At 60.4% G+C, this 27,671-nt stretch overlaps 1 protein-coding gene across 4 annotated transcripts; it reads right to left on the bottom strand.

Annotated features, from left to right (window-relative positions):
- Window positions 1–7,236: 7,236 nt before the first annotated feature.
- On the bottom strand, window positions 7,237–24,289 carry ADAM11 (ADAM metallopeptidase domain 11). 4 transcript variants are annotated; one of them, XM_053660869.1, is made up of 27 exons: window positions 24,157–24,289; window positions 23,527–23,702; window positions 15,969–16,045; window positions 15,716–15,782; window positions 14,668–14,753; window positions 14,506–14,581; window positions 14,049–14,115; window positions 13,913–13,980; window positions 13,482–13,556; window positions 13,335–13,406; window positions 12,990–13,156; window positions 12,368–12,452; window positions 12,156–12,246; window positions 11,977–12,028; window positions 11,373–11,472; window positions 11,219–11,290; window positions 11,017–11,109; window positions 10,597–10,677; window positions 10,005–10,055; window positions 9,837–9,900; window positions 9,522–9,621; window positions 9,001–9,120; window positions 8,742–8,910; window positions 8,538–8,652; window positions 8,360–8,450; window positions 7,818–7,835; window positions 7,240–7,328 (listed from the first exon to the last, which is right to left on the bottom strand). In XM_053660869.1, exons 1-27 carry the CDS (start codon window positions 24,221–24,223, stop codon window positions 7,313–7,315), a joined length of 2,316 nt encoding a protein of 771 aa, XP_053516844.1. In that variant the 5' UTR covers window positions 24,224–24,289; the 3' UTR covers window positions 7,240–7,312. The 4 variants fall into 4 exon arrangements, with proteins under 4 accessions (XP_053516841.1, XP_037018081.1, XP_053516844.1 ...); XM_053660866.1 differs by having other exon boundaries at window positions 7,237–7,835; XM_053660871.1 differs by lacking the exon at window positions 7,818–7,835.
- Window positions 24,290–27,671: the final 3,382 nt, after the last annotated feature.

Raw genomic sequence — 27,671 nt, 5'->3', positions numbered from 1 at the left:
TTGGGGTCTTCCTAAAAAACCAAAAACTACATTAAATCTAGCTTTCAGAGAATGTTCTCAGATTTAATAACTACAGATTTAGGCCAAATTGTGATAAGAGGAAGGCCAATGAAATACACATTCCTGTCTGGTCAAAGCATAGTTTTGTTCCAATGGAAATAAGGTTTCCTCGCTGGGGAAGGTGCTGGGCTCCTCCGGGCGGGGCACAGTGTCCTGGGTGTTCTTTCTCGGTGTCTGGGTGTCGTGAATTAGGAGCAAGGTGGGCAGGCTAGGGGCGTCCAAGGGGAATGCCGAGCCCAGGCCTGGGGCCGCGGCCTGTGAGGGCCCTGGCAGCGAAGACGTGCTCTGAGAAATGGCAGTGGTCTTCGCACACCTGTTCCAGGACTTGTCGGGAGGCGGGGCTAGGTTATAGTTTTAAGTTTTCTGATGAATCTGTTGCTCTTTGAGGTGGTGTGTTTCCCACCACCGTAGGAATTTCCACAAAAGCCACATTGACTGGGGGCTTTGCAGGAGGAATCAGGTGAGAAGTTGATACTTTCTTAGGACTTTCTCTCTGAATCTGCAGTCCCGTCCGAGGACACAGGAGTCTGGTCTCCACCCGCTTTCAGCAACACTGATTATTGGGGCTTTCTCTTTACCTCTTATTCTTTCTTAAGTGCCCGGGGGGTTCTGGGCAAGTATTTTAGTAAGCGAACACTATAAATACTTGACATTTATGACATTCTCTGAAAAGGGGAGAACCCATAAAAGTCCTTTGAAGGGTGGTTGGCGCTTGTGTTGGGAACAGTGGGCCTGTTCCGCCTCTGAGCTCTGCGCTGCCTCCCTGGGCCACAGGACCGGCGGTGCGTCAGCGTCCTCACCCACGAGGGTGTGTTGGGTGGTCCCACGCAAAGGTTCTAGTAAAGGCTCTGCAGAAGATGCAGACCCGCAGGAAGCCAGACCCCGGGTGGCACCTAGTTGCAGAAAAGACCTTTACATAAAAGTGTCAGATGAGTGTTGGAAGCAACATAGTTCAAGGAGACACGTCCTGTAAGGTTGGCTTTCCTTACCGGTGAAGGTACTAGTTACAGCCCTGGCGCATTTGGCAAGTGTGAGGATCACCCGCGCTGCTGGTTTTGGCCAGTGCCCCGCCCGCAGGAAGCTCGGCATGACTCAGGGCCATGAGTTCTATGGCATCAGAGGCGAGGTGCCTGGTGCTGGAAGCGTGACGTTGCCGTTCTTTCCTTTCGGCACCAAGGCTGTGCTTCCTCCTGGGCAGCGGGACCGAGGTTCCCTGGTGAGCACAGGCCGACGGGTAGGTCCCAAATGAAGCTTCAGCTTCCACACCCAAAATACCACTCAGATTATGCTTCAACCTCAGGTACATGGAACAGTTGTGGGCCAGTCTGGATTTTCAGGTGCAGTTTTGTTTCCTTTTCATTCCTCCTAGCACAACACGCAGCCATTCAGCCTGCTGTAGTCGCCGGCACTGCTGCTTCCCATTCCACAAACGTGTATGAAGCGCCAGGAAGGTCGCAGGCACCGGATGACTTGCTGGGAATATGACCCTGAAAAAGGCAGCCTCAGCCCCCCGTTCACGGTGCTGCCGTGGCCTACGAGGGTGGAGAGGCCTCCAGGCTGGCTCTCTGGAGCAAAACGACAGAAATTGAGACCTCGAGGACGTTAGCTGCATAAAGTGGGGGGTGAACTCATAAATGGGTGGGAGACCCAAGGGCAGGAGCCTATAAGGAACTGAAAGACTTTCCCAGGATTGGGACCAAAAGGGGAAGATGGGCCCGGAATGACCTGGAGGGGCAAGTGGGGGTCAGGCGAGCCAGAGCTCCAGGCTTGAGGGGGGACCGGAGAGGAACGGTTAAGGTTGGACACCACGATTTTATAATGACGTCAGTCTGGGCGACCCTGGGAGTCTCTCTCTCTCCCTAAGATGAGCCCTGCCTCCCACTACCCCGCTCCTGTGCTTAAACCCTCCACTGAGGAGTGACCCTCAGATTACAGAAGTGACTGATGCCTCGTGACAAAAACGAAGTTTTCTGGGGTGAACTCCCCACAGCATGTCCTCGGTGGAGATGCGGGAATACGTCCCTGGTGGTGGCCTCTGGAGTGACGGTGGCATCTTATTTCCAGAGGCAGCCAGGATCGGGCTCAACCCCAGGGGGAGTTACGGGGTTGGGCTGGAGAAAGGCAGACAGCGAGTTTATTTTTAAAGCCAAGTGGGCACTACAGCTGCCAGGGAGAAGCAGACGGTTCCTGAGGAGAATAGAGATTGGCAGCTGGTTAGACACTTGTCAGGGAGGCCGTAGGCTGCCAAGTGGGCAGGGGTTCAGGTGGCTGAAGGCCAAGACTGTGCACGGGGGGGGGGGGGGGGGTGGGCAGTTAAGACTTCAGAGCCCGGCCGAGGCATTGCCCAGGAAGTCAGCGGGGCCCTGGCTGGGCAGCTCGGTTGATTAGAGTGTCATTTCAACACCTCAAGGTTGTGGGTTCTACCCCCGGTCAGAGCACATACAGAGAACAATGAATGCATAAATGAATGGAACGACAAATTGATGTCTCTCTCTCTTTCAAGTTAATTAAAAAAAAAAAGGAAGGCAGTGGGGACTCCACCCTGGAGCCCAGCGGCCAGGGCTGTTCCCGAGACAGCACAGAGCCAGTGAGCATACTGGACAGTGCTGTCCTTGTCCCTACACCCGGCAGGTGGGTCTCTATGCATGGTCAGATGGACTGTAGGAAGAGCTCTGCACAGAGAGCACAGCGATAGGCCAGCATGCGGGGGGTGGTCTGAGAAGCACCTTGTCCCCTTATAAACGGCTGACCTGGAACGCAGAGCGAGACCGGGTGGAAGGCTCTGGCCAGGGTTCTGCGTGGAGGATGTTGTTATCCACGGCTCCGTGGGCTCATCGACCTCACGATGCCGGGAGACACTTCTCTCCCAAAGGTTCAGGTGACCGTGGGCCCTCTGGAGCACCCTCACCCTTCGCGAGGACTGCCAGTGCATGTTTCTGGAGTTGCTTCCGAGAATGGTCTCCAGGTTGTAATAACATCTCAGGACCCTAAAGGACACAATAGCAATAGCTTGAGTCATGACGCTAACCGCCGTTTAGCAATTAGCGTCGTGACAGCCAAAGCGGTCCTAGCTCCTAGCTTACCTTCTAGAAAGGAACCCAGATTCCTTCTGCCTTTAATGGGTCTTGTCCACTGCAGCTGATCCAAGTATTTTTTGCTATAGTTTGTTTCCTTTCTTCTGCCTATTTCTGTTTCTTGGGTTTAAGTGTTGCTACTTACTAGCATTGTTGCCGCCTCGACCTAGCTACCCGCTATGGTAGCCACCGGCCACGTGTGGCTGTGGGCACTTGAAATGCGGTCCTGGCTGGGGAGGATGTGGCCGCGACCCTGGAACTTCCAGCTGCTCATTCTCCCCAGCACCTTGCCTGCGGCTATTTCTTGCTCCTAGTATCTCCTCCCCATTCTTCCGTCCCTTATTCCCTGTCCCCACCTCTCTCACTTATCTTTCCCCTGAGCTAGCAGGACTCCCAGCTCCACACTGCCCCAGGCCCAAAGTGGTCTGGAGGAAAAGATAAGACCAGCACATATCTGTCTGCTCCTGGGCAGCACCACCACCCCGGCCCCTCTGTGACCCTGCTCTGTCTGGCCAGGGAGAGGCCATGCCCGGTCAGATGGCGCGTGCCAAGCTGGGGGGCAGGGCGCCCCTATGGGGCCGTCTGCCTCTTTGCACCCAGCCGACACCTGGGGGTGAGGCAGAGAAAGAAAGGACACGGAGAAGGCTTCACTGCCTTCCGCGTGAGAGGGCTCAGGTTGGACCCGTGGCCTCTGGGAGGGAACTCTTTCCCGTTGTGAGAGTCAGGGTGCCAGTTGGGCGGCGCGGCTGGGACGGGCTTCTGGGTGGTGCCAAGCTGAGGGCAGGTGCAGATGGAAGCCTCCAGGACCAACCTCTGGGGACTTTCTTACAGACAGTGACAGATATGACTTTTCTGTGCATTTCTGCCACCTGAGTAAGGCCACTAAGGGAGTGAGGACGGCGAGGCCCCATTGGAAGCTGCTCTGAGAGGTGGGGGTATACCTGGCATGGTCCCAGGCCTGAGCACTGGGCCTGCCTTCTCTGCTGGGCGCTGTGAGTGCGTGCTGAGTGTGGACTGTGCCGGCGCAGCCCCCAGGCCTGCGGGTGCCAGGACGCCTGCAACAGGCCTGTCCCCACCGGGCAGTGGGGTGCATGGCTGGAGCTGGGTCTGCCGTTGTGGGAGGGGCCTGAGGGCCTCGCACAGACTCGGACTTCCTTTTCGAAGGACCCTGTCCTGATGATGGTCACTGTGGTGTCACACTCAACAGTCTTGGTAGGGCCAGGTTCTGCAAGAGACAGGGATGCTGTGGTGGCCTTGAGCTTCAGAACCAGTGGGGCTGACTCGCTGCCAGTGGGCAGTGACTTCCTGTGGGCAGCCCTCCGTGAACCCAGTTCTCAGCCAGCCCTAGAGGGCGCTTCCGTGCTGGGGGTAGAAAGGGGTCCTGAGGTCAGTAGGGCTCCAGTGCTGTCCCCCTACACAGCCTGGCCCTGAAGGCCAGCAGTGACCAGTGACACTGGCTGCTCATCGTCACACCAAGCAGGGTCCTGCCTCAGTGACCGGGGAGCTGGCCTGGCCTGCCGTGACCTGGACCTGGACGTGGGGGGGAGCTTCTCTTGCACCTCCGCACAGCTCTCATTGCCATTTCCAGTGTGTGCCGTGTAAAACTCGAAAGTGAGCTTGTAAGCCACTCAAAATCAAAATGAAAGAGAATCGTATCTGTCTGGCTCAAACGGCCCAGTGGGTGTGGGAGCTCTCAGGCTTGCAGGGGCAGCTGAGGAGGGACTAGAACAAATTCCCGGCAGGCCCAAGAGCGCTCTGCCCTGAGGACCAGATTCGGGGTTTTAGGTGAGCACAGGCCTCTCTGGCTCAACCATAAAAGGGAAGTTGAGTTTCCTGCCTTTGGTTAGATGCTTTCCAATGCACAACCCCCCCCCCCCCCGCCCCTGCTTTGAAACCGGAGGGCAGTTATCTTTGTTGGCAGAGCCAAGGAAGCACAAGAGCCGGGCCCTCCACCCAGGCGGTGTCTGTTTCCTGGCTGTGAATGGAAAATCACGCCCCGCCTCCGAGCCTCCCAGAACCTAGGGGCTCACTTCCTGCCTTCAGGGCCCACCTCCCCCCACCTGTCACCACCCATCATCATGCTCCTTCCAGGGCCAGGGAGGACAGGGAAGGGCGGACAGGGAATGACCACCACAGAGCGGTCATTGACAGAAAGGAGAGACACAGGCTGGTGTGAGCCCCCAGACATGACCTTTAATTGATGTTCTTGTCCCTGCCTCCCCACCCCGAGCCTCTATGGCATATGTACAGGATGCAATATGGAGCCAGTTCCAGGTCCAGGCCTGTGCAGCCTCCAGTCGCCCCCGGGCACTGCCAGGTTCAGGGCAGGAGGGCACAGACGGCTGGGAGCCACGCGGACTGGTCGCATGAAGTCTTAAGTTCTCCACACCTGCCCCACCCCACGTGTGCACACACAGCCATGTCCGTGTGTACAGAGGTATTCACACTTGTGCAGAGGTGTGGATCCAAATCCTTGTGCCAGATGCGTCGCCACCTGTGCACATGTGTGCACCATCAGAGGGCACCTTAAGGTATCACAGCGATAGTGCAAAACCTAACCCTCGCCCTCCCGCCCCTGTCCCAGCTTGGGGGTGCTGGTGGAACAGGGCTGGCCAGAGGGGTACTCCACCCATCCCCTCACTAGGGCAGTGCCCGCTGAAACTCAGTCCCGGGGACCCCACTGCAGCCGTCTCCAGTCACCCAAGAAGGCGTCAGTGGGTCTCAGTCCCCAGTTTGCCCTGAGGGGTGGAGCAGATAAACAGGAGGCCTCCTCTTCCACGACTCCTCCTCCTCGAAGTTGCCCCAGGAGCAGGGGGACTAATAGAGGCCACTCAGAAGCCCCTGGGGTATTCAGAAATCCCTGCTGAGTCTGGGTGGAGTTCCCCAGGGAGGGGGCTCCGTTTGTGGCTTTCATCCATAGGTAGCTAGACCCCCATCTTGCCCCTGCCCACTGGTCTTCAGCGGTCAAGGAGCCAGAGCCCCTCTGTCCCAAGCAGGAGTCAGGAGGGAAGGTGCGGGCAGGGCCGTTTGCCGGAGGACTGAGGAGGCCTGCCCGGCCTTCACTGCAGTGGGGACGCGAGGACACAAGGGGGAAACAACTGTAAACTTACTACTTGGCCCTGGGCTGGGGGTAAGGATCGGAATGGGTTCGACGGGGCCTTGAGGACTTTGCTAGAAGCTGAAGACCATCCATGAGACCCGCCTTTCCCCACCTCCTCAATGCACATCACAGGCAGAACTCCTGATTCTCCAGGCGCCGGGCCAGCTCAGGCCTTCCCTACTTGGGAAAGTCCTCCCAGGAAAAGGTGGCTCAGCCTGGGACCTCTAGGCTATGTCACCGGGGGGGCACCTAAACCCTGAGTCTGCCCTGGAATCACCCTTCTTGAAAGGGGGAAGGTGCCATTTTATTTAAGGGGCTGCATTTTCTAGACCCCCAAATATATGCATCCTGGCAAGGACGCCAGGATGGTCACTTTGAATTGAAGACAGTCTGGGACATGTGGCTGCCGCACCCATAAGTCTGGGCTTGGGCACGGAGCAGGCAGCTTTGGTTTGGATCCGCACTGAAACTCCTCCTGGACCTCAGCAGGGCTGGCAGGGTGGGCCAGCCCCTGCCCAGCTGCAGGCGTCAGTGTTCGGAGAGAAGCTTCCAGGGGTGGTCATCCCAGGGGGTAGCCACACCTCGGTTCCTCCAGCCCCTCGCACAAATGGCAAAACATCCCACAGCTGCCCAGGCCCAGCACCCCCAGAGTTACATTCATAGGTTAAGATTCAGTGTTTAAAAAGGTTTGATTTCAGCCTCCTCTCCCTAAGTCCCAGAGAGCTAGAACCCTGCCCCGGCCAAAGGCCATCGGAGGCCATGCCCCGGGGCACCCCTCTACCCCTCCCCCCACCACTGTGATGATGGAAGCTACATTCACACAGAAGAGAGTTGGTGTGCAAGGCCAAAGCCGCATGAGGTGGGTTGGGGGACCATGAGGGAAATGCCCCAGGCCTGGTCCACCCTGGTGGTGTGCAGGGCAGGGCCACAGCACCCCCCAAACCCCTGTGGGGCCAGGAGTTGAAAGGCTTGGGCCTGGAAGACATCGCAGGCTGCCTCCCTCCATGGCTGGGTGGGGGCAGCTTCCCAGTTCTGGGCTGAGACGTGGGTGCCAGGCTTGGAGGGAGGGGTGTGGCACTTAGGCCCCTCCAGACCTGGAAGGGAGAGGGGGCATCAGGGCAGCATTGGACGCTGGGCCCAGAGGAAGACCCCTCCAAGCCGGGCCCCAGGTGAGTGCTGCCCCCTGGAGACAGCCAGTCACAGGCTGGCCAGGGAGGGGATCTGGCGGAAAGTCAGGCAGCAGTGACATGAGAGACAAAACAAATGGGATGCAGGGGGAGGCTCCCTTCCCAGGGGTCGGGGGCTGGGGGGGTCTCGGGAGGGCCAGCACTGATCTGGCCATAGGAGGGACAGGAGCAAACGGACCAAGGCCTGAGGGGATGGATGGGCAAGAGGAAGTGGCTGAGGACTTTCCTCCGGGAGTGGGTTCTCCCACCCCTGTAGCGACATCAGCAACAGTAGTGCAGGGGAACCAGCCCTTAGGTCCCATCCACAGATGGCGAGGTGACAAATGAGATGGAGACGGACAGTGGGAGGGATGAGGTGGCAGGCATCACACTGCCCCCTGCTGGGTCGGGTCATACCTTCCTCTCCTGATGTTTCTTTAGGAGCCAAGGAGAAGATGGGCAAAGAGAGAACAAAAAAGAAACCATCTGTGATCTCCTCCTGGGGAGGGGCTGCTAGCTCCCATGAGACCCCTTGCTCCAGAGACAGGCCAGGGGCCCTGGGTCCTGGACACTGATGCCAGGCTCAGGGACAGATAGCTGGGACTCTGTAACTAACTCGCTGGGTGACCCTCAGGTCCCTCCTTAGCACACCGAGAGTTTTAGACCAGTTCCGCTGTGTCTGGATCACGAAGCACAGCAGGGCCCAGTTGTCTCACTTTATGAGAAGTGGGAAATCAGCGCTGTTAATGCAAAATCTCTGGGTCTTTAAAGTGTAAGCAACTAACTTTTTTTAGATGTTAAAACGAGGCCTGTGGTGTGGCTGGCGTGGCTGGCCTGATCTGTGACCTGCCAGCTCCGATTTAGCCAGCCTCTCAGAAAGGTCCCTCAGCTCCAACACCCTGGGGTTCTGAGCAGCCCCAGGACACCGGGGTGGGGGTAGGGGATGGAGTGTCTCTTACTTAAATCCCCAGCCCGTGCCGCCCAGGACGATGGCTGCAACCAGGACGGCCCCGGCGATGGAGCCAATGATGATGTTGGTGCCACTGGGACCTGGGGAGGAGGGCAGGGCATGGTTGGTTGGGAAGGGCATGGCAAGGCGAGAAGACAGAGCCCCTCCCGGGGCAGCACCGGCCTCACCCTTGTACTTCTCCGTCTCCCCGGTGGGCGGAGACGTGGGCAGGGGGTTGTGGATGCCGCAGTCTTTGCCTGTCCAGTCTGGCTGACAGATGCACTTCCCTTCATTGCTGCAGACCTAGAGGTGGGGTGAGGCCAGTCAAGGTAAGCGGGGCTCTGTGTCCTCTTGTGAGCCCCTCCTGCCACCCCTGGTCTCCAGGCACCCACCCCATGGTGGGAGCAGACGCGGCGCTCCCCGCTGCCCGGGCAGGTGCTGAAGTTGAAGGCAGAGGCTGGCAGGCAGCGATGGTCCAGGCACAGCATGTTGGGCCCACAGGCCGTGCCGTCCTCCACGTAGCTCAGGTCTGAGCCATCGGCCAGCTGCACGTGGCCGCCCCTGGGGAGATGGCATAGCCAGCCTCCGCCCACGCCCCTACCCCATCACGGTCGCCACCTCCCCTTCCCCAGCCATGATCCCAGCCAACACCTGCAGTCCAGCTCCTTGCCCTGGTGGTAGAATGTGACACTGCTGATGTCCCCTCCTAGGTCCCCCAGCCGAGGCGCTCCAGAGATATTGACACAGAGGAGGAAGCCACAGAGCACGTCCCTGTCGGGGCGGTATGGAGACAGTGGGCCCTGAGTCTGACCCAACTACTGAACTTGAATTTGCCTTCTCCTCACACTCTGATTTTTTTTAAAGATTTTATTAATTAATCTTTAGAGGGGAAGGGAAGGAGAGAAGGAGAGAAATATCAATGTATGGTTGCCTCTCGTGAGTCCTCTGCTGGGAGCTGGCCTGCAACCCAGACATGTGCCCTGACTGGGAATCGAACCGCGATCATGTGGTCTGCAGGCCCTGGGTTTTTTTTTGTTTTTTTTTTTTACATAGTCCCCCATCAACACTCACAGGCACATCCTAGAAGAAATTACTGCTCCATCTCCAAAAAAAAGACAAAAAATCCAGGCCCCAGGGCTGCAGAGGCTCAACCAGGAGCCTTGGTAACTCACTGTTTATTGCACTGGATCCAACCTGACCCCTTGCGCCCACAGTTCCCACGCTCTGTCCCCTCCACGTTCAGCTTCTCGTAGCAGAAGCGATCAGCAGCCGCTGCAGAGGTGATACGAGGCGTCACCCCAGGACCCACCCAGGACCCTAAGCCTGCACCTCCAACATCCTGGCTGACCCCCAGTCCTGCTGGGTCCCCAAGAGGTTGGAGAGCCACACACTTGGTGGAAGGCATATTTAGCCAGAACCTGCCCCCTCCCCAGATGGCTGATTCTGGGTGCTCCAGAGCCCCTTCTCCCACTCCTAGCCAGACTCACCATGGCCCCAAAGGGCTTGGCACTGCCGGTCCCGGGTTTTGCAGCGACCCCCATAGCAGCGTCCCTAAGGGACAAAGGGGAGACAAAAGGGACCAACACACCAGTGGTCACAGAGGAGACAACAAACTACTGAGCCAGAAGAGGGAGGAGCCCCCAACACCGCCATACCTGCTCCTGATCACAGTAGTAACCATCCAGCTTATGCAGGTTAGGGGGGCACTGCAGAGAGAGGGGTGGGCTGAGCAGAGCGACCCCAGGCCTGAGACGTGAGGCTGGCCCCAAGGAAGGAAGAAAGGGTGGCCTAACCCCCGAAAGTGGGGGCTAACGTTCAGGGCTCTTCCATGTCAGGAACTAAGACCTGCCTTGGAACTCAGACCACGCAGGTCGGCCAGGCCCAAAGCCTCTCCAGTCTCCCAGTGCCCTGCGCCTACTTCACAGGGCTGGGGAAATTAAATGCCTGGCGCGTAAGAAGGACTTAAAAGATGTTAATTAATATTATCATCTTGTCCGATTCCTAGCACGCACCGGGACCACGCCAGGTGCTGGGAACACCGACGAGACTACAAACAAGACTGAAGGAGCAGAGCAAGGAGGCATGATCAACCCCTTTCTCAGGTGAGGAAATGCGTTAATCAGCGGCGGCGACGCCGGCAGCAGAGCGGAGGGGCGCAAAGAACAGTGGTCACCCGGCACAGCCAAAACGATAGGGACGGGGGGGTGCCCCGCCTGGGGTTCCGCAGAACGGCCAGGCCGGACGGACCTGGCTCGAGTCGCCGGTGCAGGTCTCGGCGATGTCGCACTCATTCACGGCCTCTCGACAGGACACACCCCGCGGTTCGTACTGAGAAAAGGATGCGTTTCAGGGCTCAGCCAGGGACCTTGGACTCGGCGCTTTCGCGCCCCTTCGGCCGCGCCCCCAAGGCCAGCTCAAGGTTCCGCCCCGCCCACCGCCTCCCGGCACGTGCCCCGCCCCGCTCTTTCTGGCCCCGCCTTCAATAGGCCCCGCACGTCCCGCCCTTTCCTTCCCCATTGGTGCTTTCTTCGCGCCAAGTCCCGCCCCTTCAAATCTGCTCTGACTCCAGCTGTTCCTCCTTTCTAAACCCCGCCCTTTATCAAATGGTCAGCAGCTGGGTCCCTCCTGGTCCCGCCCCTCCCCGTCCTAACAGTGAGTCCCCCTCACCTTGCAACGGCGACAGCACAGCCCGTCGCTGCACATGGCGTCGTGAGTCAGGGTGCATTTCTTGCAGCAGTTCCCGCCCGCTCGGCTGCACTCCTGAGAGACGCGGCGAGAAGGGGAGGGAGGTAGGCGAGCCCGGACCCTCCCACCTAGGCCCGCCCTCTCACCCACCCTCGTATCCCGGGCCTTGCACCCGGTAGCTCACCTGCACAGACCCGCAGTCACACTCCTCCCCCGCCTCCACGAAGCCGTTTCCGCACTCAGGGGGGTCCAGCAGCTGGACGGGGAAGGGGTGTCGAGAGTCTGACCGGGTCCCGACCCCAGCCTCGTTCCCACGTTACCCGCCCTTGGGCTGGTACCTTGAGGGGCTTGTTGAAGAGGCAGCTCCCGCCGCCCTCCTGCAGAAACTGATTGTACTCGTCGATGCTGCAGCGCGAGAACTTGCGGGGCAGGTAGAACCTGGGCAGGGGATAAGGAGGCGTTGCTGCTGGGTCCCGGCCACGCCCTCACCTCCAGCCCACCTACTAGGCCCCTTCTAAAGACTGAGGATAGGCTGCACTGGAGACTCGCTCACCCTCTCGGGGAGGCTGAGGATTTATATGTTGGGGACCGCACAACAATCCTCCCGCCTGAGTGGCTGGCGGAGGTCTCTCCTGTCCCTTTTCTGCAACCTCAGGACTCCAGGAGTGAGAGGTTGGAGTGACTGAAAGCGAAGGTGCCTTCAAACGAGGCTTTGGCGGCGCCCAGCGGCAGCAATGTGCATTACAATCTGGTCAGTTTGGTACTGAGCAAAGGAATCTGGGTATCCCTGCGCAGTGTACTGCAGAAAACTGGGTTTCTTGGAATCCTGAGTGGTTCCGACAGCTGGACCTCCTGAGGCCACCAGGTCCAAACTGTCACCAGTACTCACCCTGGGGCTCTCCTTGCACAAGACCTTCCTCTGGTTTGTCCGCCCAAACTCACCCTGTGTCCTCCATGATGCAGCCCAGCCAGCTGTCCGGACATTTGCAGTCCCCTGAGAGGTGAGCCAGGTGTGAGAGGGCAGGTGACAACCCCCCCACCATGGACACCCTCTTCACTCCTGGAGCTGCTGGGTGTGGGTCTAAGCTGGTTATGGGGCCACGTGGGGTCATCGCTGATACCTGCTGAGCTCCGGTGTTTATTCCACATCATGCCCAGGTTCTGCCCCAGTGTCTGGGCCAGGGTCACCGCCATGGCACCCATGTTGTCGTACTTGGGGTGAGGAAGATGGAGCACAAAGATGTCTACATCCCTCCAAAAGGCACAAGGCTCATGCCCTTAGGAGCCCCTCTCCCTCCCACCCACCCCCCAGCTGTGTCCCCTCGCTGCTCACCTCGTTCACACCCCCGCCCCTGGACAGAGAGCAGATGCCTCCCACGTAGGCAGCCCCACTGCTGGTGCTCTGGAAAGTCCTGCCCCTGTACAGGAGAGGGCTGTCAGGGAAGCCTCCTGCCCTGGCCGCCGTGGCTCCCCGGGGCTGTGAGGGAGGTGAGGAACCTTCCCTACTGGAGTCCACCTTGGGGAGGGGAGTAGGAAGGAGCCCCCCCTTCACGTTGGCCTGTGTGATCTCAGGCAAGCCCCTTCCCCTCTTCGGGTTTGTTTGCCTGCAAACCACCCAGGAGCTTCCTACTAGATCATCTCTAATTGCAAGGGCCTGTTTTCGGACTTTTTGTCCTACTGGGAAGGGGTGCTGGGATAGTTTGAAAAGGGACGAGGGAGCAAAGGGGAGGTGATGGGCAGAGGTGAAGGCATAGGTGACCAGAGCTGGGGAAAAGGGGCATCGGCTTAAGACCAGGGGAGGATGCCCAGCCTGTTGCAAGTGGCTGGGGCAGGTACAAGATAAGCCCGACCAGCCCCAAACTGCAAGAGTACCTGGCACAGAGCAGGGGTTCCGTAACCCTGAGCACTGTGGCCACCAGCAGAGGCTAGCAGGATGCATTGGGTGGGGGACTCACGAGAAGAGGTGGGTGGCATCGCTGGGCTCAGGCAGGCCCTCCCGCCTATAGACCATGAGCCGGGCCAGGGTCTCCAGGAGGTCATCCTGCACCTGGATCTTGTCCCCATCTGCCCATGTTTCCATGGCAACCAGCACTATCCGGGTATTGAGCTGCTCCTTGTACATCTGGGCCCAGACAGGAGAAGGTGGGGAGAAAGCTAGAGGGTGGGCGTGGGTGTGGGGGGATGGGGTGGGAGATGGGCTCTGGTCTGTGCCTCCAGGAAGTGGGGGGTCACCTCAAGGATGTGTGCAGCGGGCAGGGACTGTGGGGCGATAGGGAGCAGGAGGGGGGAGGTTTGCTCACCACGTCTGCCAGGTTCACCACAGACTTGGCGAAGTTGCTGGTGAGGACCACCGACTGCCGCATCTGTTCAAACTGCAGGAAGAGTGGGTGGAGGGCGTGGCTGCTTCCAGCCCCGCCTCCCAGAGTCGCCCCAGCCTGGGGACTTACCAGCTGGTGGTCGTTGATCACAATCAGCTCCACATACTTGGTCTCACTGTGCACCGTAGGGTGGCCCCGGCGGACCTGGCAGGGGGTGGGCACTTGGAATCAGTCCCCTCCATGCCTGCCATCATGGCCAAGCCATGAACAGGCTTAGGGGGCCGGACTCCAGCCTGGGAGAATGCCAGACCCCCACTGGTGGGGATACCCCTCCCCATCCTGGGTATAAGGGCAGGCAGCCCCTGTTAGCCCCCCTTGGGGACATTTGTAGACACTGGCATTAGAGAATGGGGTGGGGGGCTTCCTCTAAGAGATGGCTCCCTGGTCCCCAGCCATATCAGTCTGATCTCTCCTTTGCCCCAGCCAGGGACAGGGGTGTCCTCCTGCTCTGGACCACAGCCTGAGGTCCCTGCAGCCCGAGGTCTGTGCGGGCCCCGTACCTGCCTTTTCCTTCTCAGCCTCGGCCGGTTCGGAGGAGCAGAGTGGGCAGGGGCAGCGAACAAGCAGTCTGGAGGAAGGGACAGGTGAGGGGAGGCACAGCCAGTCCCCTCCCCAGCCCCACTTTTCCTCCTTTACCTGGTTCCCTGCATCTGGTGGGGGCTGGGAGGAGAGCGGTCCGGTAAATGAGGTGGGGAAGGGGCCCCTGCAATGAGGAAAACTTAGTTCTCGTGAGGCTGACAGGTCTGCTCTGAGCCCAGCGGGGGTGTGGGGGTGGGAGGAGACAGCTCCAGCCCTTCCCCAACCCCACCGCAGGGTGACCCAGAACTGGCCAGAGCTCCCGTGTCACATCTGATGCTCAAATGCTCAGATTCCGGGATCAGGACCTGGGGGCACCCTGGGAGGCAGGGGCAGTGACACTGGAGCCCAGTGGGAGGTTATCTGGGGGACATTGGAGCTGGGGGCACAGGGGGAGGGAACCAGAGCTGGGGTCATGGAGGGCAGTGAGGCTGAGGTTACCAAGGCAGAAGGAGGGGCAGTGACAGCCATCAGGACGAATGGGATGGTGCTGTCAGAGGGAACAGTGAAGGCTCACCTGGGGGGCTTCCTGAGGCTCAGCCATCTCTCTGGGCTCCACGATGTAGGCGAAGTTCCCATCAGAGAAGACCCCGCTGCAGAGAGAGAGGCGCGGCTCCCCACCGTCCCCAGGCCCAGGGTCCGAGGCTTTTCAGGCTGCCCAGCCCCTCCCCATACTCACTGCAGCCCCTGGCAGGTGGAGAGAGCGGCAAAGGAGTCAGGGTTCCCTCGGAGCTTCCCCTGGTAGTAGCAGTGGTCTCCAGCCCCCTGGAGGAGCAGAATGTAAGTGGGCATGCCCTCCGCACTGGCACGGAGGCAGGAAGACAGATGAGCGCCGCTGGGGGCGTGCCCGGGTCTCTACAGCCTGGCTCTGCGCTGGGCTGTGCCCCCAGCCTGCTGTCTCCCCCGGGCAACCTCCTGGGCCTCTGTGGGCCTCCTTCACCTCACCTACAAAGCGAGGAAGTGGGGCTTCATCAGTGGTTCTTAGACATTTGTCAGGGCTGATGCAGGGACCCCAGACTCCTTTGAGAAGAATAACTAGCATTCATGTAGCACCTACTATGTACTGTGCACTGTTCTAAGCACTTAACACGGATAATCTCACTTAACTAGATGAATGATGTGGACTCACCCCCAACATGCACACACAACGTCACAGGCAGTGTGTTCGCAGATGCCACCGCCTCTGCGGACGGCCCCTGGACACGTGCTGTGTGTCCTCCTGGTCCCCGCTCCTGGGTCAGAGGGGACCGGCAACCCCTCCCTCCGCTTCCTGCAGAATTACTTGTGCTCCAGTTACTGAACAGCCTGGGGGAGGGGGAGGCTATTTATAGATACTCATTCATCTTTGCTGGGCCTCTGGGCCTCTGGGCCTCTAGGACTGGGACCCTGCTATCCCGGCAGCCAGAAATTCCCCGGGTCTTCGAACTAAGAGGTTGTCTCCCCAACTGCCCCCTCCCAGAATGTCTGGGCGGCGAGCCGTCACGGCGCTTGGCTGCCTCCACGCGCAGCAGAGAGGCTGGCTGGGGTCAGGCCCCTGGAGAGGGGCAAGGGAGCTCAGGGCACCACGAACCCTCTGACCTGCTGCTCCAACTCCGGTCCCCAAAACCTCCAAGGTGGCAGGCAGGGCAGGCCCACCCACCCCGAGTGTAAGGTACACTCCAGAGCCCACCTCCAATGGCCTGCTGTCCCTTCACCTCACCTCCCTGTCCCCTTCCAAAGGCACTCACAGTGCTATGCAGCCTTGTCCCCTCCCGGCTGAAATGGCGCTCCACGTACTTCGAGGAGAGGAGGTGACTGAAACAGAGTGGGCAGCAGAAGGTCGGGTCTCTCATGGGACTGGGTCAAGCTTGGGTCCCCATGGCCAAGATGCAGACCCTCTGCCACCCCTGCCCCCAGTCTCCCCCTCCAGCAGCCAAGCCCAGGCCCTGCCTTGCCTACCCGTCCACAGCCCTTCCCTCCAAGGCTCAAGGCCACACTCACTGGTTCAGCTCCAGGTCCAGAGTGAAGTTGGAGTTGAAGGCTGGGATGACGAAACTCACCTGGGCCAGGTGGACGGGCTGGGGGTGGGAAGAGGGCAGAGGGAGGGTCAACCCGGGGAAGCCTGAAGGTGGGAATTGGGGAATCGGGGAAACTGCAGAACAGAGAGTGGCCTGCGGGAGGGACGGAGGGCGCAGGCCAGCAGCTGTGAGGACCACTGACTGGGGGGAAACATGCTGTGTGCGAGACCCTATTCTGTTCCTGGGAGTAGGGGCAGGAGTGTGCCCGCCAGGGCACAGCCCACTCTGCCCTCCGGGTGAGGCCACGGTGAACAACACAGGAGGCAGATGCTAGCCCACCGTCTCTGGGGCAGCCTCTGGGAGCCTCCGGGATGGAGAGGGGCAGCTTGGCCTGCCCACTGCTCAGGCCAGGCCCTCCCACTGTTGGCAGGGCCAGGCCACCCTCAGGGGGACTAAAGGGTGGCCCTCGGAAGTATTACGGGGAAAGGGGTAGACAGGAGCTGGGTGTGGTATGACCCCGGGAACCTGCTGAAGCAGGTGCCTTCCCTCCTGTCTTGCTCCCCTCCCTTTTGGTGGAGGCCCCAGCCACCCCGGAAGGAGGACTACAGACAGGGCTGGGTGGGCTGGAGTTGATGGGGGCCCTGGAAGCCCGGGTGATGGGCAGATGCCATCCTGTGAGGATGAAAGAACTTGGCTCCTCTGCCCCCAAGTCCATTGCCCTCTGCCTCACCCAAAGTAGCTCATCTTTAATATTTCAATCCCATGGTTAATTTTTAAACACGGAAGTTTTCCTGATAAATTTTTCAGAGGGGCCTTTGCAGTGGGGCTGGGAGGCTCCGGGTTGTCATGACAACGTACCAGGCTGAGCAAGATGGCCGCCCTTGAGGGCCTGGGCACCCAGCTGTGGTAGGGGCAGAGACTCCAGACCTGAAGCTAGCGCGCCTCTAGGGAAAGCCCCCCAAGAGAAGAAGGGACAGGAGAGTTTGGGTCAAGGGGGTGTTGTCCTTCACAGCAGCCACATCCCCACCCCAAAGCCTCAGGCCCTGCAAAAGATCGGGAAGGGCCTGGAGCGTTCTTTGCTCCATTTAAGAAGCCTGAGTCCAGGCCCCTAAGTGAGGGTCCCACCACTGGGCCATACAGGTGTGAGAATCGGTGCCTTTCCTTTCGGAGCAGCCCGGGGAGCAGGTTGCAGAATGGAAGGGGTTCCCGGGGTCAGGAGACCCCACAGCCCTGGGCTCGCCGGCTTCCTCACACCACCTGGGTTTCTCCTGAGCAGTTATATGTGCCTGGCACTGCTCTCAACGCTCCACAAGTTCATCACATGTGCTCTTCACAGCAACCCATTGGGGTGGACGCTGCTGTTACCCTTGTTGACAGATGGGAAACTGAGGCACAGAGAACCCAGCCTGCCCAAGGCCACATATCTAAGAAGTGGAAGAGCTGGGATTCAAACCTAGCAGATCAGCTTCTAGGGCCTTCCTACCCCAAAGGTGAGGAAAGATGGAAATGGTCACGTGTCCGTGCGAGGTCCCAGGAGAGGGGTAACATGGGGGCGAAGGGCCCCGGAGGCTGGGTCAGCAGCCCTCTGTGCCTCGAGGAACTGACTCACCCCACCCCAGGCTGACGGAAGTCCCCAGCTCCCTCCTGAGCCCCTAAAGCACTGATCAGACTTGACACAGAAAGCCAGGGACAAGTCACCGCTTCCCTCTCCTCCCCCCTGGCCTGGACTGTCCCGCTCTCCTCCACTCCTGGGTCCGAACTCTTTGCCTAGCCCCCCCCTGCACTCCCCTGCCCTGAGGTCTGATCCTGCTTGTTCTTCCTGCCCCCCAGTGGCAAACCTTGAACCCACCCCCCACGCTGGCCATCCAGAGGAGCAGCCTGTCCAGGCTCCTTGCCCCGATTTCACTCTTAGGCCCGGCAGCCTCAGGGGTGGCCTGGCAACCTCTCTGAGCTGCAGATTGTCCCGGTGAAAATGATAAGTTGAGCCCAGATGCCAGGCTGTGAGGTTGGCTTGTGTGGTGGGGGTCGTCCTGGGCCCGGAGAATTCTGGCCGAGCTGGCCCTGGCCCTTATGGAATCTTCTCCACTCAGAAGTGGGTGAGCTCACCCATCTGGCCTCTCCCTTCTCGGTGCAGAGCAAGGCCAAACGGACAGGGAGCAAACACCAGGTCCTCTCTGGCCCCAACACTTCCTGCCCCCACCAGAGGTGGTGGGAGGAAGAGGAGGGAGACCAAATAGCTTGACAGGTTTGCCTGGCCTGGCCCAAGTTGGAGGTGGGGGGACACAGGGGAGTGTCCCCTGTCTGAAGGGCGAGGAAGGTCAGGCAGGGCCCACCTCAGTTCCCAGGACCTCTATGTACCGCACCCAGTACCTGGGCAGGGGACTCCTACGGGCACCAGGGTCCTAAGACTCCCCAGCCAAGCTGCAGGCCCAGGTTTCATCAAAGCCAAACTGCTCCTACCCCTGACCTGCCCCCGACTTCCCCCATCACCTCTCAGCCTTTCCCTTGGGAGCCCCTCTTTGTCCCCTGCCACCCGCCCTCCTCCGTACCCAGCTCAGTGCAGCTGGAACTAGCCGGCTGGGCCCTGACCCCGTGCCCTGCTCTTGCTCCTTGTTCTCTTGTTCCCGGGCCACCCGGCTTTCACATGCCCCGGCTCATCTGATCTCGACCTGCCCGGGGTGTCTGGCGGAGGCTCAGGGAGAGACACTTGGAGGTGACTGGCCCAGGGCCACGCTGGGGAGGTGCAGCGCCAAGCCTCACTCTTGGGCTGCAGTTCGTGTCTACCATGGCAGCTGTGGCCACCTGGCTGGAGCGACCACGCCCTCCCCAAGGTGTCCCTGTTGCCAGCTCACCCACTCCCCAGGCATCTGCTCACGCCCTGTGTCAGACCTGACCAGACACAGGGTGCAGAGGGAAGGGGTCAGAGATCCCACTGAAGTTCCAAGGTAACAAATACAGAGGCCGGGCCCACCCCAGACCTGCAGAATCAGTCCTGGGAAGAGGGAGACAAAGGCACTGAGGGTCCCCAATGCCCTAGACAACTCGAACACCCAGGCACGGTCCCCAGAGAGCCACCCTGAATCCCTCCTCTGAACCTCCATCTCCTGCCAGGGCCTCCTCCTCCCCACCATCTTCCGTGGAGCCTGCGCCCGCCCACCCACAGGGGCTGCAGCCCCCCTACTCCTGGCCATTAGGCAGTTCTTCACACCCTGATTCCCTGATTCCGCTTCTCCCGCAGCAGCCATTAGTTGGTCTCCTGGAGACCCGGCTGCACTCCCCTTTTTCGCTGCCAGGGCTCCACGCTCATGTTGAAAGCAGAGGAGTCCGAAGGCCTCAGTAAGCTGCTTAAGATCCCAGAGCCTCAGTTTCCCCACCTGTGACATAGGGTTGCACTGAGGATTAAATGAAAGGCCTTTCCAATGTGTTATTCTCCCAAGGATTCCTGATAATAACAAATGAAAGGAAGATCCTGTAAATGGTCTGGCTGAACAGGGCTTTGAGGAACATGGGCTGGGTGGGGCAGATGGGCGGGTCAGAGAAGCCCAGGCCCCACCTGGGAGAAACCCCCTCACCCGGCAGCCTCACCCCCAAGGTGCAGTGACGCCCCGCGGTGGGGGTCCCAGAGGGAAGAACGGGATGGATTTCTGTTTTTTTTTCCTGCTGTCACCTTTTTTAAATTTATTGATTTTAGGGAGAGAGGGGAAGAGAGACGGACAGACAAAGAAACACTGATTTGTTGTTCCACTGACTAATGCAACTCATTTGTTGATTCTTGTATGTGCTCTGCCTGACTGGGGACCAAACCCATAAGTCTGATGTATCAGGACGATGCTCTAACCAGCTGACCTACCTGGCCAGGGCTGTGGATGAATTTCTGATAACCGAATTTGACTTAAATTTTTGAGGGCAGTCACCTTTTTTATCGGGTCATTCGTCCCTCTGAAGACAGACTCTGGGCAGCTGGGTCCCTCTAGGCTACCAGCAGGGGTACTTACAAAGGTCAAGACCACAGGCTGGATGGAGTCTGGCTGGGGAAGCAAGACTCCTGTCCCCCTGACCCCCTAAACTCCACCCAGAGCCTGACAGGTAACCCCCAGATGCCCTGGCTCCTGTTTCTGACACCAGCCCCCACAGTCGGGAGAGGGTGCAGGCCTCACACGCTGAACATCTGCTCTTGCCAGGCCCCAGGTGGGACACCTGTATGGACGTCAGTTCCTCTGACCCTTGTGACAGCCAGGCAGAGTGGAGAAGGCTATTATCCCCATTTTACAGATGGGGAAGGTGGGGTTCAGAGGCACCAAAGGCTTGCCCAGGCTACTCCTCCTTCAGAAGCAGTGGAGCTGGGACCCACCGAGGCTGTCCCACCCCAAGGCCACACGAACAGCCTTTCACATAGAAGGGTTTCAGCCGCCTGCCTGCACCTCCCTCTGCCCCGCCTCTCGGCAGGGCTCAGCTCACAGCTTAACCCAGCACGAGCCCCAGGCCTGGCTTCCAGCCATCAGCACTCTCCTGTCTCCAGTCAACCTGGGCTGCAGAGACCGCTGCGTGGCCTTGGCCCTAGCGGGGTACTAGGGCTCCCAGCAAAGACCCTGCGGCTCCCTACACCTGACTGCTGTCTTGTGAGGGTTGGGGACTGAGTCCGGCCCAATTGTCCCCACCCTTCTCCTCTGCAGGACGAAGACACAAACTCACATCCTCAACTGAGAGCTTCCAGGGCAGCGACTCCAGTGAGTGCTGGTCTGGGTGGCTCTCCCAGGAGCTCAGCCCAGTGACCGAGGTCTTCTCCCCTAGCCTGCTGAGCGGAGGGTCTGTCTCCTGGGCCTGGTTAAAAATGCTTCTCTGGGTATCACTCTTCACTCTGCTACTTCAAGGCTGTGTGACCTGGGGTAGTTGCTTCACCTCTCTGTGCATTTCCCCATCCGTGAAATGGGAACAGTAACAGCCCCACCCCCCTCGGTTGGGATGAGAATGAAATGAATTCATACACCGAGGGGCCGAAGAGCGCCTGCCCCAGTCGGGTCCCCCAGTGCCCTGTCGTTTCTCCAGCTTCTCCTCCTTCCTGGCCACCTTCCCTCTCGGTGTCCGTCACACGAAGGCCAGGAGTCCTCACACACCAGCCCTTCCCCGTCACCGCCTCCTGGCAGCGGGTGGCCTGAGATGATTACTATCCTCCTGATTTCAGGACAGGCTCAGAAGGGCGCCCTGACCAGCCCAAGGCCAGAGCAGGTCGACAGCCCTGGGTCCTGCCACCCTGCCCTGCCAGTCGTGTGCCCTGGCCTCGCCACATGGCCCACAGCAGAGGGGGGTCCTGCGGGTGACCCCCAACCTTGCTTGGCCTGAGGTCCTAAACCAGAGCAATAACTTCAGACAAAGCCCAGCAGCGCCAACTGGGGCATTTTCCGCACTGTCTCCACCATCAGCCCTGAGGGTCTGAGGCCCGAAGCACTCCAGGGAGAAAGGTCAAGTGGGAGGTCGAGGGTTGCACCGTCTCCTTCTGGTTGGGACAAACATTCTGGAGGTGTCTTTCTGTCTCCCTTGTCCTTCCACCTTGCACAGGGTGAGGCTGGGGACCTGCCCCCCCCAAAACCCAGAGTCCTCAGAGGTAGTGGGAAGAACCTGGTCTTGGAAAAGATTATTCCGCTGCTTAAGATCTGACTTGACTTTGAGCAAGTCCCTTAACTTCTCTGAGCCACAGTTGCTCATATGCAAAACAGGCAGATGGAGTCACCTGCCTTACAGAGTTGTCAGAATTCCAGCTGAGGGGAAGCTGAGGTACAGATAGGGCCAGCCTACAAGTGAGATCCCTGGGGGGGCTGCAGTGGAGTAACTGGGGAGGCTCAGTCCCAGAGAGACCCACAGGCCCCTCCGCCCCCACCTCCTCAGACACCCCCTTGGGCACATTTGGACTCGGTCACTTGCACACACATCACATGCACACACGCCACCTACTCACCCAGCAGAATGACACCAAAAGAGACTCCCCTTCCTCTGTGGGGGTTCAGCCCACCCAGTCCAGCTGCACCCACGCAGCTCCCACTGTACTGCCCCAGGCACCGCCGCACCCCAGAGCAGCCCCCTTTCAGGTGGGCTACGCTGAAGGGGCGCCCATCCTTCCTCCCTGCCTGGCCCTCAGCACCCCCTGCCCTCTGCCCTCTGACCCCATTGGCAGCATGGCTCTGCCATCCTACTGGACACCCGCTAACACACCAGACAGGGGTCCTGACAGTCAGGCCCCACGGTCAACTCCCGCCAACACGGCCTTGGGGTGCACAGTTCACAGGAAGGGGGACAGTAGGGAAGAGAGTCAGACTAGCGGCCCCACCTGGCGGGACACCTCCTGCCTGGCCCTGGGACCATCCTGACTGCCCATCTCCCATTTCCCAGGGAGGCTGGGCAGGCGCCGAAGGCAGCCTCCGCAACTCTCCCTCCCCACACACCCCCAGGCCTGCCTGCTCAGGACCATTAGCCACCCCTCCCCCCTCTGCACTGCCCTGAGTGACGGTCCATCTATTATGCATGCTGCCTTCCTGCTCCATCCCATTTCCCCGAGTCCCCCCACCCCCACAATCCCCCCCTCCAGGGCTTTTAACCAAGTACATTAGGCAGGGCCAGATGCCAGTCTGACAGATGTCCACAGTGTTGGCCTCTGTTTCCCTCCTTCCTTCCTCTCTGCCCAGCCCAGGGCCTCCCACTGCTCTGAGGCCCAAACTTCCAAGCCTCCTCCTCCGAGTCCGATCCGTACCTTCCACCTTCCTTTGCCAGGCCCTCACCAGCCCGCCCTCCGCCGCCCCCACTGGCCTGGCTAACTTTCAACTTCCAGCTCCTGGATAGCCGAGGCATGCTGAATGAATATTCCATCTGGGTGATTATTATTCACATGATATTAATTAATTATTAATTGCAATTAATCTCCTTCATTCCCAACCTTCCTCTGGGAGGCAGGAGGGGCCTGGCAACTGAAAGGGACAGTGGGTGGTGGCATTTGTGGGTGGGCTTGGGGCCTAGAACCTTTTTCTGAGGCCCCATCCTCAGGGAGGACAGGAAGGAGAACAACAAGCCGATCAGTGCAAGGGGGAAACTGAGGCAGGAGCAAGCACTAAGCTGTTCCACAAAGGCCTGCTATGGGTGGATCTGGCAGGGACCCAGGAACCCTAGCCCCTGACTGGGCTCTCAGCTGCATCTCCCTACCCTAACTGCCCTACCCTCACTGCCCTACCAGCTCAAGCCCCATCTGGAGTAAAGCCACTGCTTTGGCAGGAGAGGAGTGGGGGCTGGCAGAAGGCTGTTGGAGACTGGACTGAGCCTTGGCTGTTTCAGTCTGCCGAGGGCAGGGGATCCCCGCCATGAAGGAGGGGCCCTGGGGCAGGGCAGGTGGGTGCCCCCACTAGTGGGCTCCAGCACCCACTTGGTAGCCCATGGTACGAAAGGGGAAGCATCGGAGCCAGCTGCCTGGGAGGCACCCAGACCGTGGCTGCCCCCGGCCTCCCATGGGCTCCAAGGCCTGCTCCAGCCCCCCGGCCTCCCCACCGACCTCCACTCACCGGGCCCCTGGGAGGCTCCTGGCGGACCCTGGTGTCCAGCTGCTGCTTTCGGACCTCTCCCCCGGAGCTCTCCCCAACCAGACGGCTGGGCTCTGTGACCTCAGGGGCCTCCGGGCCCCACAACTGGGGTGAGACCCTCCAACGCAGAGCTCCAGCAGGACCCTGGGTCCCAAGACCTGGGGAAACAAGGCCATAGCTGTAGGCAGATGCCCACCATTGGGCTGGAGACTTGGGAATGGAATGAGCACTCCCGCCCCCCACTCTGGCCTGGCTCTCGGGGCCCTGGGGGTTTGGAGGGGAAAGAGGGTGCCCCGCAAGGGGAAGAGTATGATGGGATAGGGAGGGGGCCGGGAGCTTGCTTCACTCCTGCCCAACTGTCACGACTGCCCCCCCAAACTGCAGAGACCTGCAGAGTCCGGCGGCCAGCGGCAGGGGGACGGCCGAGGTGCGGCGGGCCAGATGGGGACAGGTGGGTGTCCGCACCCTCCCTCCTCCCCCGCCCCCACCCCCCTGCACCCCAGACCGGCTGTCACCCCGAGCACTGCAGGGAAATGTGGCTGCAGCAGAAACCGCCGCAAAACCCCGGGGCGGGAGCAGGGCAGGGGCGCCGGGCGGGCGGGGGTCACTCACCGGGCGCGGGGAGCAGCGGCAGCAGCAGCAGCAGCGCCGCGACCGCCCAGCGCCGCAGCCGCCTCATGGCTCGTTCATAATCCTCCGGGTCCGGGGGCTGCGGCTGAGCGGCGGCGCGGGCGGAGGCGGGACGCGGGCGGGGGCGCGGGCTGCGGAGCCGCGGGCGGGGGCGCCGGCCCGGCGCGGGGCGAGGCTGGCGGCGGGGAGGACGCCGGGCTCAGCGCGCTCGGCCGCGGCCGTCCCGGCGGGGCCGGGTTAAGAGCGGAGCGGCGAGCACGTGAGCCCAGGGCCCGCCCCCGCCCCCCGGGGCCTCCCCAGCCGGGCTGGGCCCGGGCCGCCGCAACGGGAGGACAAAAGAGGCACCGCCCCGGGGCCGGCCTTCTCCCACCGCCTCGGCCTTCCGCGGCAGGTGCGGGCCGGTCGCGCCCGGTCCCCATCCCGCGACCCCCTCCTCGGCCACCCCTTGCTACCGGGTCCATCAGAGTTGTAGGGGGAGGGTGGCAAGGTGCCCAGGGACCCCCGAGCTCCGGCCCGGTGATTGCCAGTCCGGGCACCCGCGGGATCGAGGTGCGGGGGCGTGGCTGCCCCAGACCAGGTTCACCCCTGGAGCGATGTTCCCAGGAGGCCGCTTCCCCCGGACATAGCCCGGAGACCCCCCAAATCCCGTGTTAACCGAAGGCTTTGGAGCCAGAAAGGTCAGGGGCTGGGCTGAGGGCAGAGGCCCACTTGGCTGAAATCCCGCCAGGGGCCTTTGGGACCTCTCCTCCTCCTCCTCGCAGAGATGGGCACCGCGGGGCCCTCCCGTACCCCCGGTCCCCTTCCCTTTCCATCTGGCAGGCCCTACCTGTCTGCAGGTGCCGCTGCCTCTAGAGCAGGGACCCAGCACTTGCTGTCACCGAACCACCAGGACAGGGTGGCCTTTCCGTCCGGGCTCCTTGGTCCTTCACCGGGGCATTGCAGTCCTCCCCGCTGAACACCATGTTCACCAGCCAGATCAGTTACACAATGTCCGCACGCTCCATTTCTGCCCCTCCCTTGTCAGCCCGAATCTTGGAGGAGCAGAGGATACCTGTGGGGCCCCCTAGCTTTCCCTCTGAGGGCAGAACAGGTTGCCCTGCCTGCAAACCACCTGCCTCCCAACTGCCATTAGAGCTGTCCCGGCACCGCAGCCCAGCTCCCCGGTCCCTGGGCAGCATGGGTCCGCAGACTGGGGGCTTGGATCTGACCTCTGCAAGGGATCCCAGGATCCAGAGACCTGAGAGGGGGTGGGGAGGTGGCAGAGAGCAGGTCCCACTGGTAAGGCCCCCACCCCGACCTTGTACCCAAAGCCAGAGACTCCTTGAATCCAGCCTGGGAGACACATGTCATTGAGGAACAGGAGTGGAGCAAGGGATCCCCTTCCTGGGTCCTCTGCCCTGATGATCCAGGGCCTCCACCATCAGGAATGGGGAGCTGCCTCTCGCTGGGATAGCCACTCCTGCTCTATTTTAGGTCCAGGAGAAGTGAGAAGGCGCTTTCCTGGGAGGCACCGACGTCAGTGCTGGGAAAGGGGACATCCCCCTTCCGACCACCTGCCACTTCAGGCCCAGATGCCCAGCAAGGCTGAGCCCACTGTCCCTTCACTCTGGAAACTTCTTGGAAACCTCTAAGGGATAAGGGAGCTCTCAGGGACGAGGACCTACTATGTGACATTCCCTGGTAATCCACAACCACCCAGGAGGGAGAGATTGTGCTTCTCATTGTACAGGTGGGGAAACTGAGGCTCTGAGAGGCTGCTCTAGCTTCCCAAGGTCACACAGCCAGCTGGTCAGTGAGAGTTCCATACTCCAGGGTCCCACCCCTCTCTGGCTAGCCCTATCCCCGCCTCTGCCTTCTGTCTTGGACCTAGAGGAGACTGGTCCATCGATCCCACCCCCTCCCCACGCACACATCGCCAGGGTGAGGGGGTGTGCCTGGTTCCAGGGCCAAGTCACGAGCCCTGACCCCATGTGCTGCCCAGAAGGGTAGGTGGGCTTGTCATTTCACAATGGAGGGCCCTGGGCCTGGGGCCGTCTAGGCCTCCTTCTCCCACCTGCCCAAGACCACACAGCAAGCCCACTGTGGTCTGGGCTTCCAAGGCTGAGACATTCCTACCACTTCCTCGGCCCTGGTTCCTCAGGCTTCTTGTTGGGGAGACCTTCATGGACCCCCCCAGAGTGACTTTCCTGTGGTGGCATGCATTCTGGGCCAGCTCCAGAGGAGGCCCAATCTTATGGCCCTAGGCCCCCAAGAGTTGCTTATTTTCCTGGGCTCCCCAGCTCTAAGCAGGTCCAGCAGGGCATCTCGGCCCTCCCCTGACCCCTCCCCACTCCCCAGCCCCAGGCCCCCATCTTGTCTTCCATGTCACCCCTGCTACAAGCTGCACAAATCTCCCAAACCAGAAGCCTGATTCCTTCACCCACCTCCCCTCCTGAGACTGGGGGCTCTGGAGACAGCCTTTCCCCAAACCCAGGGTCCCTGGGGGAAACCCCCCAAGCCCACCGTGATGGGGGGCTCCTTTGGCCCCTCCACCCCATGGCTTGTTTCCCCCAAGAGGAGGCCTAAGAACTCTAAATAGAGGCTGGTGGCCCGTTTCTGTCACGATGTCACCTTCAGGGCCACTGCTGCTGAGGGAGTCATTAGGCTCTGGTCCCCAGTCCCCATGAGGTGCTCCCGCCGCCAGGAGGTCCGGGGCCCGCTGCCCCTGCAGTTCTCCCTGCCTTTCAGTCAATTCTTCCCCTGAGGGTCCTGCACAGGGTCCAGGCTGGGTTGGTGTGGAATCGAGATAAGAAAACTGAGTTTCAGGGATTTGCCTAAGGTCACAGAGTGGCAGGGCCCATATTTGAACTCAGGCCTCTCCAGCCTAAAGGCTTATACTACAGGGTTCATGGAGAATGTGGAACATAAACCTGAAGAGTGGGGCATTCTCGTTCTCGTCTAGGGGCATTCCAGGTCAGGGACCGACAGCAAGACTCACGGAGGCCAGAGACAAGGGGGTCAGCCTGGCGGGAAGGGACGCGGGGGCGGTCACGGCACAGACTACCAGGGAGCTGGGTGGGTGTAAGGGGTGGGCAGTCAGCAGGGAGCGTGATCGGGGGACCTGGGACTGGTCGGAGTGGCCAAGGGGGCGGGAGTTGGGAGAATGCAGGACACATGTTGGAGCAGGAGCCAGTCTGACGAGGAATGGGGGCCTTGGGAGCTGGTTGGTGGTGACAGTGGGACAGGAAGGGCATGAGGGCTCTGTGGGCGGTCACAGCATCTTATTATCGGGAGGAGGAACCTTTGAAATCATCTCATCCAAGCTCCTCACTTAGGCAGGGAAACCGAGGCTCAGAGTGGTAAAGGGACTCGCCCGAAGTCCCCGTGTGGGTTGGGGTGCTGGCCAGGTCTCCTGCCTCCCTGGTCAGTGCAGGAGAAGATGAGGATCCGGAAGGAGGCCGTGGGTGGAGCCACCAATCCACGTCAAACTTGGAGAAGTGAGGGGAGAACAAAGGTCC

Source organism: Artibeus jamaicensis, unplaced genomic scaffold (assembly GCF_021234435.1).
Source record: "Artibeus jamaicensis isolate MK-2021 breed Jamaican fruit bat unplaced genomic scaffold, CSHL_Jam_final contig_2259, whole genome shotgun sequence".
Taxonomy (NCBI): domain Eukaryota; kingdom Metazoa; phylum Chordata; class Mammalia; order Chiroptera; family Phyllostomidae; genus Artibeus; species Artibeus jamaicensis.
This window is presented reverse-complemented; position numbering and strand designations above follow the sequence as displayed.